The 17,203-nt window shown below is 38.8% G+C and overlaps 1 protein-coding gene across 2 annotated transcripts in view; it reads left to right on the top strand.

Annotated features, from left to right (window-relative positions):
- LOC127790420 (uncharacterized) overlaps window positions 1–17,203 on the top strand; it is a 131,863-nt gene that overhangs the window by 106,005 nt on the left and 8,655 nt on the right. For both annotated transcript variants that reach the window (XM_052319941.1, XM_052319947.1), the window contains 3 exons: window positions 755–846; window positions 8,670–8,735; window positions 8,839–8,905. In XM_052319941.1, the coding sequence (XP_052175901.1) occupies window positions 755–846; window positions 8,670–8,735; window positions 8,839–8,905 (225 nt within the window). The remainder of the gene's footprint in view (window positions 1–754; window positions 847–8,669; window positions 8,736–8,838; window positions 8,906–17,203) is intronic.

Raw genomic sequence — 17,203 nt, forward strand, 5'->3', positions numbered from 1 at the left:
GATGCTTTTGGATTCACATTTTTCTTTTGAGTGTGTTTCATTTTCAGAAGTTTCTTTAAGCTATAATTTTTAATCACGGTTCTGCACAGTTTAGCATCTAAATAATAATGTTTCAAAATATGGCCATAAAATATTAATCTAATACGTCCTTTCCAGTTTACAATAATAAAGTTCTGTATATTTTACGACAAAAAGCTTGATTAGGAACAAGAATCTTCCTACTAAAATTACTTTTTCAAGTCTTCATCATCATTGGATGCAACATGAATTTAGTGAAAGCTTTTGCATTTGCTCTCTACTGAACCAGTCGCACAGATATGATGATATGGTGCCAAATGCAAAATGATTCAAGTGAAGAACTGTAAAGAGGAATGACATCAACAATATGTGGCATTTGTCATTGCTTTATTTTTATAAGATATAGTGACATTTGTCATTGCTTTGTTGTTGCGCTACAAAATTTCAATCAAAATATCAAATTAGCAATGTGTATATTATTAAAGTAATAGAAATTCTTGAGTGATTTCATTTACATTGTTTTTTTTTTTTTTTGACTATTTCATTTACATTGTTCCAGTTTTCAAATGATTAGCACATTCATGTACATTCAAATTGGTTAATATTCCTTATTATTATTATAATTGGCCGCTCCCACCCAGGGAATTGTTAAGATCTTTATATGGTAAACTAAGCATAAAACTAACCATACATCATTACAGTAGTTTAAACGTTGCTAACCAGTCCTCCTTATCAGGCACAATCAAATATTATTTCGAAGGAAATACACTCAATTGACCTTGATCCATCTTGCCCATATCAGTTGGCATTCCATCTTGATGATGGTTGGTAAGTTAGGGAATCCTCTACTGTGTGTATGCATCTTTTAATCCCTTGTTTTCACTTCTTATTTTTGGGTACCATGTTTGTGTCACTTGCAGTTCTTTTGTCAGTTGGTAGATCCTTATAATCTGATTCACCTAGCATGACTTTGAAAATCCTTTTTTATAGTTTCCTAGAAAGGTTTTCCTCTCAACTAAAGGAAAACATTTTTAACTGATCGTGTTTTAACATCAAGTTTCCCTTGCTAGAGGGTTGCATCTGGCATAAAATTTAGCCACGAAGTTCTTTACATAGATTTGTATTGTCAATGTAACTTTTAGAAAATTGACATTATGAATGCCCTGCCACCAACCCTAACTTGGTTAGCATAAGGTGTAGTCGATGATGATGATGATGTTTTAACATGAAGTGATAAAATAATAATGGAAACTGAAGAAATCCTTGAATGAATAGGATTTCTAAGTTTTCTATATTGGCTGAAAACTTTACAAACAGAACTTATTTTTCTATGAATACACTATGTCTTTAAATACAAGAAAATTCTATCATCTATCTCCTAAAAACTAAGAATTAGAAATACAAAATACAACAGATTAAGTTGGAGAATTTTTTTCTGAAATCATCTCCTAAAATTTAGGAGATAATGCAGCTAGATCCTTTCCTATTTTTTTAGGACTTGCTTTGGCTGATCTTTATCTTCTTTTAAATCTTTTCCGCCAACACTCCCCCTCAAGCTGGTGAATGAATATCGATCATTCCCAGCTTGCATACTAGATCTTCAAATCTTCTAGCTGCCAATCCTTTTGTCAATAAATCTGCTACCTGTTTTTCAGAAGGAACATAAGGAATTTGGATTATACCTTTTTCAATCTTTTCCTTTATAAAGTGTCTATCAATCTCTACGTGTTTAGTCATGTCATGTTGCACAGGATTATGAACAATGGTTATGGCTGATTGGTTATCACAGAATAACTTCATCGGCTCATTGACTGAAATCTTCAAGTCTTCTAGAATAATTCTGACCCATAGCAATTCACATAAGCCTAGTGCCATGGCTTTGAACTCTGCCTCTACACTTGACTTTGCCACTATGCTCTGCTTCTTGCTTCGCCAGGAAATCAAATTTTTACCTAAAAACATGCAATAGCCGGTGGTAGACCTTCTATCCATAAGTGACCCAACATAGTCCGCATCTGTATATCCTTGTACTTCCAATGAATCTCCTCTTGTCTTGAATAGAACTCCTTTTCCTGGGGTTGTTTTCAAATAGCATAGTATTCTTCTTACAGCTTGCATATGACTTTTAGTAGGGCAATGTATGAACTGACTTACCAAACTCACCGCATAGGTTATATCTGGCCTAGTGTGTGACAAATAAATTAATCTCCCTACCAATCTTTGATACCTGCCCTTGTCTACTGGAGGACTATCATTATCTTCACTTAACCTTGCATTAGGTCTACTAGAGGACTATCATTATCTTCACTTAACCTTGCATTAGGTCTACTGGAGGACTATCATCATCTTCACTTAACCTTGCATTAGGTTCTACTGGAGTACATACTCCTTTTCCCCCCAACAACCCTATTTCCTTTAAAAGATCAAGTATGTCTTTGCGTTGAGATAAGAAGATACCTTCTTTAGAATAGGCTACTTCTATTCCCAAGAAATATTTGAGTGATCCCAGGTCCTTAATTTCAAAATTTTGAGCCAGATTGTCTTTCAATGCCTGTTGTTCCTCCAAATCATTTCCTATTACAATAATATCATCCACATATACCAATAATACAGTCAGATTTCCATTCTTAGAGTGTTTGAAAAAGAGTGTATGATCTCCTCTACTCTGTTGATATCCCATGAGTTTCATAGCCTTAGAGAACCTATCAAACCATGCCCTTGGAGATTGTTTGAGACCATAAAGAGCCTTTTTAAGTTTGCATACCTCACCCTTGCGTCCTTCTCTGAATCCTGGTGGTTGTTCCATAAAGACCTATTCTTTTAAGTCACCGTGAAGAAATGCATTCTTCACATCTGGTTGATGCAATTTTCATCCATAAAAGACTGCCAAAGATAGTAAAATTCTAACCGTGGTCATTTTGGCAACTGGAGCAAAAGTCTCCAAATAATCTATCCCATATGTTTGAGTATAGCCCTTAACAACCAATCTGGCCTTGTACCTTTCCAAAGATTCATCTGCATTATATTTTAAGTTGTACACCCATCTACAGCCCATTGGGTTTGTGCCCTTTGGCCTAGGCACCAACTCCCATGTATCATTTTTCTTTAGGGCTTTCATTTCCTCTTCCATGGCTAGCTTCCATTTCTGATCCTTTAAGGCCTCTTCAACCGTTTTAGGAATAATAATGGAATCTAGAGAAGTTAGAAAGCTGGAATGTTTTGGAGATAACCTGTGGTAAGATAGATAATTGGCTAGAGGATGCTGAGTGCATCTTCTAACCCCTTTTCTGATAGCAATAGGAATATCCAATTCAATAGAAAACATGAGTAGGATTGGGAGGCTGGTTCATATCAGTTCTTGACTGTAAAGGAGATGTTGATCCTGGCTGAGGAGTAGATAGGAGCTGCTGTTTTTGATGGTACACATAAGGGACCCTTAAATCTGACCGAGGAGGAAGGTCTCTAGGTGTTGATCTTGTCCAGGAATTTTCGAAGGGTTTTCAGCTGGAACAGAAGCTGGAATTTCAGGAACAGCAGTAGGAACAGTGGGGATAGTGGCTGGAATTGCTGGAATTTCAGGAACAGCAGCAATAGGAACAGTGGGGATAGTGGCTGGAATTTCAGGAACAGGTGCTGAAGGTCTAGATTAGGCAAACCTTGGTCACCATTCAAGTGTTTCTCCCCCTGGAGACCAAGGTGAGTAGAAGGGAAGAAGGATTGAGATTCTACAAAGGTTACATCTTTAGAAACAAAGAATTTTCTGGTAGGAGGATGATAACATTTGTAGCCTTTTTGAGTAGGGGAATAGCCAAGGAAAATGCAGCGAAGAGCCCTAGGATCCAGCTTGTCCCGAGCCTATTGAGGTATGTGGACAAAGGCAACACATCCAAAGATCCTAAGAGGAAGAGGTGTATGCAAGCTAAGATGAAGAAAGTGAGATATGAGACATTGGAAAGGACTGTTATAGCCAAGAAGTTTGGATGGCACTCGATTAATGAGAAAAGTTGCAGTGAGGGCTGCTTCTCCCCAAAAGGTTTTAGGGACATTGGAATGATGAAGGAGAGTTCTAGTGACATTTAGGAGATGTCTCATCTTTCTTTCAGCCACTCCATTTTGTTGTGGAGTGTTGATGCAAGAAGATTCATGAACAATTCCTTTTTCATTAAAGAAATTATGCAAGTGATGATTAAAATAATCCCTTGCATTATCAGTTCTAAACCTTTGAATAGAGGATCCAAATTGAGTTAAGAACATTGAATAAAATTGAGGCAAAATCATGCTAACAGCAGCTTTTTCTTTTAAAAGAAAGATCAAAGTCATTCGAGTGCAATCATCTATAAAAGAGATTAACCACCTAGCTCCCGAACAATTAGTAGTCCTAGATGGTCCCCAAACATCGGAATGAACTAAAGAAAAAGGGTGTGAAGACCTTGTATTACTAATAGGATATGAAACTCGATGGTGTTTGGAAATTTCACATACATCACAATGTAAAGACTAAGATCTACTTGCTGAAATAACTGAGGAAACATTGTTTTTAACAAAGAAAAAGGTGGATGGCCCAGCCGATAATGGTGAGGCTAGGGTGGGTAATAAGGTCCCTCGGTTTAGAACATACAGTCCATTCTTCTCCTCAGCCGCACCAATCATCTTCCTTGTTGCCAAGTCCTGAAATTGACAAGAATGAGGAGAGAAAATAACACGGCAATTTAGATCCTTAGTAAGTTGATGGATAGAAAGCAGGTTGGTTGACAAATTCAGAACATGAAGGACTTGGTTGACAGAAAAATTAGGGTTAAGAGTGATTTTACCTTGTCCTTTGATGGGAATGGATGTGCCATTGGCAATAACAATTTGTTTGGGAGTTAGAAGGGATTTATAGGAATCAAAGACAATAATATTATGGGACATATGGTCTGTTGCACCTGAGTCTAGAATCCATGTATCATCCCTAATGATTTTAGAGGTTGTTAAGGAACAGAAATTGAAGCAGTCGCCTGGTTTAATACCTGATTGAGCAGTGGAACCCGATCCATCTTGAATTGTTTGTAGAAACTGCTTAAGCTTGCTGATTTCATCAGCATTTAGTTGATTTAGTTCCATTCCATTCGCTGTGTCAGTCTTTTCGGCTCTCTCTTCCTGTTTGTTTGAAAGATAGGCCTGATTTCGAGTAGGCATGTTTCGAAATCCCCCTATCTTTTGAAGGACTGCTTCCTTGCCATGTAATTTAAAACAAGTTTCACGAGTATGCCTTGATTTTTTACAGTAAGTGCACCATAAATTCTCCTTCCATTGTGGCCGAGACTGTCCATTAGTTTTTCCTCCTTGTTTAAACCATGACCCTTCTTCATCAGCTCTTCTTAGTTGTGGTTTGGACTGCATCCTCTCTCCTTTATTAGTCAGCATTGCAGATCCTTCGTAGTGGATATCCCCCAGCATTGCAACTCTCCTATTTTCTTCACTGCGGACAACTGCAAAAACTTCATTAAGAGATGGCAGCCTTTCCCTTCCAAGTATTTGAACCCTTACTTGGTCATATTCAGGGTTAAGTCCTGCCAAGAATTCCACAACCCTATCCCTTTCAAGAATTGAGTGTAGAGTTTCTGTATCTTTTCCACAGCCCATCTTAATGTCTTGATAATGATCAAGTTCCAGCCGTAAACCATTCATCTTGTTGTAATACTCAGTAATCGTTAGTGATCCTTGTTTAGTGCTACTTAATTTCATCTTAATCTCAAAGATAACCGAAGCATCCTAAACTTTTGAATACGTACGCCTAACAGTCTCCCATACATCCTTAGCATTAGACAAAAACATGTAATTTCTACTAACCTCCGGCTGCATAGCACTCCATAGCCATGACATGGTCATGGAATCCTCAATATCCCATGATGTAAAGCCTGGATCGGAACTTTTAGGACTTGGATCTGTTAGGTGATGCAGCTTCCCTTTACCCTTTAGGAAGGTTTTCACCAATTGGGCCCACTGTAGATAGTTGCGCCCATCCAACCGATAAGATTGGTGTAGCCCTGGTAAGTCCCCAGTGACCAAACTTCCTATCAGAGTATCACCCATATTGGGTCCTTCTAGAGATGACGGGTCTTTCTCAAATATTTCAGACATGGTTGGAGGAAGAGATGAAGAGGACTATTGCAATCAAGGCGGAACTATTGCAATCAAGGTAGGCACTGAACAAACTGGTTGAAGCAGCAGTGCAGCCGGAATTTAAAGTAAACTGGAAGAGCTAGAACAGCAATGAAGGCTGAGCAGACGAAGGCTTAGAGACAAGGCTATGATACCATGACGAAATCCTTGAAGGAATAGGATTTCTAAGTTTTCTATATTGGCTGAAAACTTTACAAACGGAGCTTATTTTTCTATGAATACACTATGTCTTTAAATACAAGAAAATTCTATCATTTATCTCCTAAAAACTAGGAATTAGAAATACAAAATACAATAGATTAAGTTGGAGAATTTTTCTCTGAAATCATCTCCTAAAATTTAGGAGATAATGCAGCTAGATCCTTTCCTATTTTTTAGGACTTGCTTTGGCTGATCTTTATCTTCTTTTAAATCTTTTCCGCCAACAGAAACTTTGTTCCACAATGATCCTTAAGCCTTGAAGCATTAATATGGATGTGGGATACAGTATGACATGATTTGAGTACACTGGTTAAGCAAATTTTCAGAAACAAGTAGTCGTAAAAAATGTACATGGATATGGATATAGGAATACCCATTTATTTCTTTTGTACATGTTGAGAGTTATATTCGTTTGATTGTATTAAGGTGTGTATGCATTCATTGTACCTTGTACCAAGGTTAGATAACTTGTACATAGCAGTTACAGTGTTTTAGCATAAATGCTTGTAACCCTAGATTAACAGAATTGAACTGGTTTTCCCTCCAATTTCTTTTCCTCTCTTGTTTTTCTCTCAGTTCTGTATATCATTTCACATCGTACCAGAGCTATTGAGTGGTAAATCTGGAGAACTGGAGCAGATTTGGTGTAATTCAATCATCAAATCTTGTCTAGGACATAGCTGTGTTCTGCATCCTCTTGGTTTGAATCCATCGCATCTCTTGATCTAAAGATTTGGTGCGATCTGATCTCTGGATCTGTCAATCTGATCCAAGTTCCTGAAGCTGCAATCTGCTGTTCTGAAGTTCCTGAAGCTGCGATCTTGTTTTCTGGTGTTGTTTGTTTAAACTAGGGTTTATTCAACATGTCTGGTTCTGAGTAATCTCCAATACTTCTGTTGTTCCAAGCATATCTGGTACTCCTGTGATTACAACTGAAAAGCTGAATGGGAAAAATTATTTTTCCTAGTCAGCTTCAGTTAAAATGTGGTTTTGAGGTCAAGGGGTTAGTGATCGTCTGACTAAGAAATTGAGTGAGATAACAGATAATGATAGGACATTATGGATAAAGTTGATGTGCAGCTTGTTTCTTTGTTGTGGCAGTCCATCGAACTAGATCTAGTGCCTTTATTTTGTGTTTACGAACGTTGTGTAGACAGAAGGTCACATGTAGAGGCTTTATACAAATGACATTCTTCGTTTGTACACGATTATTAGTAGATTGTTTAATCTTCGAAAAGGAGATTTAGATATGAGAACATATCTAGGAAAGGTTCAATCTGCTGTGACAGATATCAATGACATGCTGCCAATCACTGAAAACGTTGCTGAACAGTGTGTCCAATGTGATAAACTGTTCATGGTGCTTGCATTGGCTGGATTGGATATGATTTAGAGTGTTAGGTCACAAATCCTTAGTGGACCAGTCATTCCTACATGGAAGAAGTGGCTTCTCGTGCCCCTGATTCAGCAGCTGAGGGGTCTATTATGGTTTCTCAAGATGCATCCTTTCGTAATCAGTCCAAAAATAAGCAGCCACAACGTGGTGGAAAGGGGGGAAACTACCTTTTTGCTGTTATTGCCACAAACCAGGTCGTTATAAAGAGACATGTTATATGTTACATGGTCATCCACCTAAAGTAAATGTGGCATATATGGATTATCTCTCCTCTGCTTCCTTTTTCCTCTCTTTTCAGTATCTTCTTCTCTTGGATTTCCCTCTCTATGTTCTTCTCTATCTTTCTCTTCTTAGAGAGAGAGAGAGAGGTCATTTTATCGGTTGGCATTAAGATTTGAGCATAGGATCTTTGCTTACTATACCATGTTAAATTATTTACCACCAACTCATCTAAAAGTTTAATCTGAACATAGACAATTAATTTTATTTTTATGTTGTTGTCTTTACTTTCAATAGGTGCTTCTCTAAGCTGTGTACCTGATTCCATTATGCTGAATAAGAGCAACTTTTTTGCCTTAAATGAATACTTTTCAATGAATTAGCATATGCCACTGGGGAGCACTGGTGTTTCTAGTTGCCCGTTAAATATTCTACAGATCATTCACCTCCAAGTATGCCTTTGCTTTGCTTATCAAAATACTGACCAATGTCTTGAATCTGAACAAATCAGCAACAGGTTGAATATAATAATATTATAGAATTATTGTGACAACTGGATAAAGCTTTGTTCAGATATATTTTTCTTTTCTACAGGTTCCAATCTTAAAGAAAATTGCTTCCAGGAACAATAATTTTCTTATAATGGCTTTTTGTGTTTTCTTTTACATAGGTCAGGTGTGTTGAACATCCATAATTTCCAAGTGACACATGTTCATTGCCCTCCCCCACCTTGGTTGTGAGTATATTAAAAATTTCCCGCAAATTTGTCTAAATTAAATCCATATGCAGTTCTCCTTTTGTTTCCATTTATTTATTTATTTTTCTTCTTCTGGTTTCAGGGATGGTGAAAATGTTTTCACCAACCTGTCATGTTTGAGGAAACCATCATGGCTACCAACATATTCAGTAAGATAATTTACTCATCTATCATACTGTTCATTTATTGTTTTTTTCCCAGCTTGTGTTATATTATTAATAAAAATTGAGCTAAACTTGTGAAACATGAAGCTTTTAAGAAACAAAATGGTAAGCTTGACACTGTTTCAGCTTCTTCAGAATATGTGCATCTATATACTTTCATGATAATACTTCTGTTGCTTTTATAAGTACTTTATTGTTTTATTTCATTGGTGCAGTTAAAAAATGGAGCTTATATTAAATGAATGCTCAAACTTCTTTAGACCTTTCTATTGGAGATGTTATTAACAGTTAATTTTAATTAATAAGAGTTAAAGAACATGAAGGGTCAGCAAAGAAGTTCATTGAATTCTTATATCCTTGATGTTGGGAAATCAGCTCTGATACCATTTTTCTAAGAATCAACTTTGATACCACATGTTAGGTATCAGACTGATACTACTTACTGTGGAATAAAACAAAAAAATAAAATAAATTTTGTAATACACCAATACAGAATCAAAATTAGAGACAGAAATTAACATGATTCGTCAATTTACCTCCATTTAAGGGAAAAGGAGGAACAAAATTCTTGTGAATAATGTGTTTACAAAAGAGAAACTATCTCACTCTAAACCTTAATACACTCGGAGACACATTCTCACTAAGATTCATCACTCTCTAAACTTGCACCCTCATTAATCCCCATCACAATCTAATAATCAAATTTGTGGTTCTATTTATCAAGAAAATTGGATAGCTTAAAAATCCAAAACTAATTAAGTTTTGGATGGGATATGCAAATCCTATATCTACAAATCCAAATATGAATTCAGGACAATTTCAACAATTCTTCACCTTGGCTTGAATCCCTTAAACATAATGAGAATAGACAAAATCTCCACCTTCTCCAATTAGCCTAAACATTGGAGCTACACCTAGTGAAATATCAACAACCAATTGTTTGGCAAACTAGGTCAAATCAAATGAGCCCTGATAGAGACCTAAATTAGATAAACAACCTAAAATGGGTTGGCAAGATTTATATAACCAATGGCTCAAATGAAGTCATAAGATTCCACTAAATTGGTGAAATTCCAATATCAAATTGTTTAATAGACCAAGCTTATATAGGCCAAAATGCTATATTGTCCCACATACCCATGAAATCCCTAAACAATTCAAGGAAAAAACTATGCTAATTGAAAATGGGGAGAAGAGGAAGATGAATGGCAAGAGAGCTCACCTTCACCATGAGAATCACCAGACGCCTTGAAGGAAGAGGAAGATTTAAGGTAAGTAATGTGTCTTTGCGACCTAGAAGAAGCTATTGCTGCTAGCATGAGGGGCTTGAGGATGCTTGACGTATGTTGAAATAGCAAGCCCACTGTTGGCCATTATAAGAGTTGCTAAAGGTGAGGTGCTACCCCAAACAACGAATGTTGTTGTTGGCTCTACTTGAGGGTTCTTTTGAGCTCATACATACAAGACTTCAACCCCCACTTGATTAGTTCTAGAAAGTTCAGCCACCCTCTAAGCCAGAGGGTTGAAGTTGAGTTGCTTGATATGACCCCCTTGGCTGTCATAACAGGAGGCAGATTCTTGTTTGAAACCACAAGCTCATGCCCATGTCATTGTGCCAGCCAGCCCCACCTATGGCTCATTCCCTGCTCTTCAACTGAAGGCCTAAGTGAAGTATTGGCTGGCTTCTTGAATGAGCAAGTGTTTGAGTCCCCACCTGTGAATTCATTCTTTGAAGACATACAGCGCTCAAGTTCTCATTATTGCCATCCATGTAGGCCCTAGGATCAATTATCCTAACAATATCACATGTCAACATAAGGTCACTGTGGTTTAGGCTTTTGTGGATGAGAATTAACTCCCTTTTTTCTCTGTTGGACTCTAGAAGAAGTCTTGAAAAGTCATCACCTTCATTGCTTACCTTAAGGTCTCTTCATAGCTATCATCAATATCATGATCAGACGCATCTTTATCAATAGCCTCATAAACAGCAGGATCATTCCTCTTGGAATCCCCTCATAGAGTTGACCCTTGTCATCTAGGGGGTTGTCAACTAGGGGGATGTACAGGTTGTTAATGTCTGCACTTGAAGAACAGTCAAAAGAGGGAAAATTAGACCGCAAAAAAGGAGCGAAGAAAAAAAAAGGAAAAAAACTAATGGATTTGGATACTGAGGCCTGCCATAAGCAAGGAATCCTCTTTAAACCACATGGGGTTGAATCTAGTTGCTGCCTTATTGCTTTTGCATCTTAGTGAATTTTGTGGTGTTTAACTTTCACAAGTTTCGCTAGAATCATCTAATAGCTGTTGACTTTCTAGTGTGCCCTGGAATTGGGAAGATTGGAAGAAAGAAAATATACTGACTTAGAGTGTTTCTCTATCTTCAAAGGAGGCTATAGGATCAAATAGACTTTCTAACCCTAGTTGATGAGCCAAATCCACCGTGGTGCGATATCAACACAAGGATTAACCTTATGAGATATCTCCATGTGAAGGGGAATAATTGTCTTTGGAAAATACCGATCTACTCCAATAGGTTTGTAACCCTCTGTCAAAGTGGAAGCTTAAAGCAAAACTCAAAGGTCATTTTGTATATGCTCAACATTCCAAGCACCTCACCATAGACCACCACTAGAGGGTTAAATGCACAAACCTCATCTGGGATCTAATATGTCTCCCTAAATTTTTGCTTGCTTTCCAAAGACATGTCACGGGCCTAAATCTTCCACGTGCCAAACTTGCTCAATGCCTAGAATTACAAATAGAAATAGCCATCAAAGAAGGCCTTGTAAAAATATAGCCACTAAATTGTCATTCACACGTCGTCACAACTCAAGGGTAGTTAGAAAGGCATTATTGTAATAAGGTTGTAGTTGTTAGTAGAAGATATTTTGTGAGTTGTTAGGAGCACATGGGTACTATTTTTCAAATTTCATTTACTATTGAATAGCCTATAAATAAGCCCTAATATGTAGAGAAAGCTATGCTAATGAATGAAGTGAATTCTTATCTCCCTAATTCTCTCTCCCTCTTGTTTCCTCTCTAATCTCTCCCTCTCTTTCTCTTTTGATTTCTCTCTCCCTCCTTTAAGTCTATCATCTAGTTTCTCTCCCAAATTCCAATCACAACCCTAGGAATGTGACAAATGGTATCAGAGCCGGTCCTTCGTTGGCTGTGATTTTGGTAATTCATATCAACTTGGTTCGAAATTGAGAAGCGAAACAAAGCCGCTTGATTCTAGGTTGTGACTAGCGATTACGAGCATTTGTTCCAATCGGAGTTTGAAGGCCTTGAAAGCAGATTGGAACCAAGCAGAGCTAGGCTAACCTCTGCCATAATCCCGATGGTGATTATCGGAATGGCGAACTGAAGTGGAGCAAAGAAATATCGGCTAATACTGAGGCGCATCAGAGTAGCAATTCCGTGAAGTTAATTCAGCAAGTCCACAAAAAGAATCAATTCTCTGGAGATTGCTACGAGTATTGATCGAGGTGAGCAGAGGCGAATCGGAAGCCACCACTTGCGTGGAAGTGGATCGATATGGCCAGAGTGTCAGCGACTTCTGGCCATTGATCGAGCAGCGATTTAAATAGAGATTAACGCATCGAAGAGAAGCCAATCGAAGTCAACAACAATTGCAATTGCTTTCAGTGACCAACTCAAATCAGGTAGGAAGAGGAGTTAGGCAGCTGAAGTTGCTTCGGAAGCGAGATAGTGGACGATGATTGGGTGGCAACTCTGCTGGGGAATTTGATTCGCATCGATCGGGGTAGAAAGCGACTAGTTGCAAGGCAGAATTGAACTCGAATTTGAATGAAGAAGTCGAGCAAAGCAAACGTCGATCGAAAGTGAATTGGATTTGAAAGGCGAAGCAGAGCCGTGGGCGATTCAAGAATTTCGGAGAATTTCAAGTAGATGCCGGTGATTGGGTGATACTGGGCGATCCTTGAATCACTTTGATTCCGGCAAACTCGCTACATGTGGTTGAGGCAAGAAGGTAGGTGCGATCAGGAGTGGAAATTCAAGTCTAGGTCACTGCATGTGATCGAGTCATGAAAGAAGGTGCGATCAGAAACGGTACAGGGGTGAATTTCGGTGATTCAGTGGAATTACAACAAGCGGAATGATACTTCTCTGTTATTAATTTCCAGCGATCATTTTCGTTTGAGATCTGTAGGTGACTTTGAAGTACTGCAATGGAACTGATCGCTCCTCAGTTGTGAGTTAGGTAGTTCCCAAAGCAATATTAGCAGTGATCAGTTGCAGTCGAGGCAAAACAGTGACCGAGGTAGAATAGGTTGTTGAATTTAGGTTCCAATGAATTTAGATTGGTTGAACTTGAAGCTGCTAAGGTTGCGGATTTGGAAGCGATCGATTATCAGTAGGTCTTGGCGATTTATCGAAGCAATTTCAGTTCCTAAATTCCAGTGAGTTTGGAGTACCGAAATAAGTTTCCGAAGTGGTCTTTGGAAGCTGATCAAGAGGCTATTGCAAGGTGTAATTTCAAGGAATTGAACTAAGGAGATGACCGAAGGATTAATTGCTGCAGCAAAGGAAATTAAGGACCTTCGTAGGCAGTTGGACGATTTTTTAATCCTATGTTCACATAAATTTCAGACTGCTAATTGGACTTTGTCGACTTCAATTCCAAGTGTCGATTTGCCCACTCTTGCTCCATTGGCTATTCCGGTGTTTGACAGGGATATGCCAAAATGGTGGATTCGGCAATGTGAACTGGTGTTCTACCAACACCAAGTAGCTGAAAAGGAGAAGGTGAAAATGGTTGCAGCTAATCTGAGTGGAATTCCATACGTTTGGTTCATGAATTAGAGCTGGGGAAGGGTGGAATTGAGCTAGCCGTAGTTTGTAATTGACTTGTGTAACCGATTTGGAGAAAGCACCAAAACCTATATTATCAATGGAGCTTCTAAGGCTGTTAATCTGGAGATGCAAGAAGCTGATGAGGAAGAAAAGGAAGTGGAAGAAGGGATTGAAGAATTGGGGGATGGCAGTCCAATGATTGGCAGCATCTCAAGCACCCCCACTGGTTTTGAGAATCCAGATGCTAAAACCCTCAATATGACACCGTTGAAGGAGGCAACTGTTGAGGATGAAGCTGAGATGTTCGCTAGTGTGAGAAAATAATTAGGAGAAAAAAAACCTAAGAGACTAGCCTCTCTTATCTTGTTATTTATAATTAGCATAATGGGTCTTAAACTTATGGATTTAATCTAATTACAAACACACATATAATAATTATAATATATACTAATAATTTTAACACTCCCCCTCAAGCTGGAGCATAGATATCATATGCACCAAGCTTGTTACAAATATATTTCACTCAAGCACCCTTTAGAGACTTGATGAAGACTTCTGCAAGTTGATCATTAGAGTTAACAAACTCTGTAACAATAACACTTTTAACCAGTTTTTCTCTAACAAAGTGACAGTCGATTTCAATATGTTTAGTCCGCTCATGGAACATTGGATTGGAAGCAATGTGCAAGACAGCCTGATTATCACAAATAAGCTTCATAGGAGACACTTCACAAAACTTGAGTTCTTGCAAGAGTTGTTTAAACTAGATGAGCTCACAAGTTACATTAGCCATAGCTCGATACTCTGTCTCTGCACTAGATCTAACTACTACATTTTGTTTCTTACTTTTCCAAGAAACTAGATTTTCTCCCACAAGAACACAATACCCAGAAGTTGACCGACGATCAGAAGGAGATCCTGCCCAATCTCCATCTGCATCTGCATAACAACAAATATCTGTGTGACCCTTATCCTCATAGAGTAAACCTTTACCTGATGCTCTTTTGCTATATCTCAAAATCTGGATAACAGCATCCCAGTGAGAATCACATGGTGAACTAAAGAATTGGCTAACTACACTCACAACAAAAGCAATGTTAGGACGAGTGACTGTGAGATAATTCAACTTGCTTACCAGTCTCTTATACCTTTCAGGATCTGAATAAAGCTCTCTCTGTCCCAGCAAAAGTCAAACATTCGGATCCATTGGTGTGTTAACTGGTTTGCAATTCACCATACCAGTTTCTTCTAAGATGTCCAGTGCATACTTCCTCTAAGAAATTGAGATACCATCTCCTGATTGAGCAGATTCAATACCCAAGAAATACCGAAGTCGGCCTAAGTCTTTGGTCTGAAAGTGCTAATGTAGATGTTCCTTCAGCTTCTGTATTCCAACCTAATTACTCCCTTTGATAACAATGTCATCTACATAAACCACAAGGTAGATACATAAGGAAGAGGAATGGCGATAGAAAACCGAATGATCAGCCTCACTTCGAGTGAGACCAAATGCTTGAACCACAGTGCTGAACCTGCCAAACCACACCCGTGGAGATTGTTTCAGACCATAGATAGACTTTCTGAATTTGCAGACTACATTGGACTCCTCCTGAGCAACAAGATTAGGTGGTTGCTCCATATATACCTCTTCTTGCAAATCACTATGAAGAAAGGCATTTTTAATATCAAGCTGATAGAATGGCCAATGACGCGTAGCAGCCAGAGAGAGAAAGAGGCGAATAGAGACCATTTTCGCAACAGGAGAGAAAGTATCGTTGTAATCCAGGCCATAGATCTGTGTAAAGTCTTTGGCAACCAAGTGGGCCTTAAGACGTTCCACTTGGCCATCAGGACCCACTTTGGGTGTGAATACCCAACGACAACCAACGAGAGTCTTTTCTCGTGGTAAAGACACCAAATCCCAAGTATCATTTGAATGTAAGGCGTCAATCTCATTGAACATAGCCTGGCGCCAACCAGGATGGGACAGAGCTTCACCTGTGGTTGTAGGAATAGAAATAGGGGAAAGACTTGAAACAAGGGCACTATAAGGAGACAAACGGTCATAGCATAAAAAGTTATAACTAAGATGGCGATTACGAGCAGACCGTGTATCTTTGCGAAGAGTAACAGGGAGATTGTCGGGCTCAGGATCCGGGGCAGGAAGGACAACAGACGGAGAGAGCGAGTCAGGAGAGTCCTGGGCTGAAGGAATGTTAGCACCGGTAGTAGGATGAGGATGACGGTGATAGGTAAGAAGTGGAGGAGCCGTGGTAGGTGGACCGAAAAACGGTAGGGTGGGCACCACAGAGGAGACAGACGGATCCAAGGAGGACAGCGAAAGAAAAGAAAAAGGAACAACCAAAACCTGGTGAAGACGCTGTGAATCAGGCTGAGTAACTGAAAAAAAAGACTGATGTTCAAAGAATGTGACATCAACAAACAAAAAATAGCGATTCAGCTCAAGAGAGTGACACTTATAGCCTTTTTGCAACCGGGAATAGCCAAGGAAGATACACTTGAGAGATTTTGCAGCAAGCTTATCTTGTCCACGTGAAAAAGAATGTACAAAACAGATACATCCAAAAACACGAAGAGGAACAAAATAAAGTAGCTGAGTAGGGAACAAAAGGGAATGAGGAATTTGCTCCTGTAACGCTAAGGATGGCATGCGATTGATGACATAACATGCAGTTAGAATAGCATTGCCCCAAAATTTGGTGGGAAGATTGGCATGTAAAAGGAGAGTCCGTGCAGTCTCAATAAGATGGCGATTCTTAAGCTCAGCAACACCATTTTGTCCAGGTGTGTAAGGACAAGAGAATTGATGCAGGATGCCATTAGAAGTCATAAAGGTAGTAAATGGAGAAGAAAAATACTCAGGGGCATTATCATTACGTAAAGCACGTATAGAAACTCCAAACTGTGTTTTTATTTCAACAGTAAATGTCTGAAAAATAGAAAACAACTCGGACCGACTTTTCATAAGAAACAACCAAGTGCAACGAGAAAAGTCATCAATGAAAGTAATGAAATATGAAAAACCAAGAGTAGAATGGACGCGGCTGGGCCCCATACATCAGAGTGCACAAGGGAAAAGGGAGACTCAACCCTATTATTGACCCGACAAGAAAAAGAACGACGAGCATGTTTACCACGCTGACACGACTCACAATTAAATATGGACAATGACGACAAATTAGGAACTAATTTCTTCAATTTGGAGAGATTGGGATGACCAAGACGATAATGGAGAAGATCTGGGGAAGCGGCACTAGTGCAAGCTACCGGTGAACTAGACACAGTAAGATGATAGTGACCCTGTGACTCACGCCCAACGCCAATCGTCTGCCCCGTACCCTGGTCCTGAACACAAACAGAGGTATGAGTAAAGAGAACAGAACAGTTAAGAGTTTTGGTGAGTTAGCTAACTAAAATCGAATTAAAAGGACTATCAGGTGATAA

This window comes from Diospyros lotus, chromosome 1 (genome assembly GCF_014633365.1).
Source record: "Diospyros lotus cultivar Yz01 chromosome 1, ASM1463336v1, whole genome shotgun sequence".
Taxonomy (NCBI): domain Eukaryota; kingdom Viridiplantae; phylum Streptophyta; class Magnoliopsida; order Ericales; family Ebenaceae; genus Diospyros; species Diospyros lotus.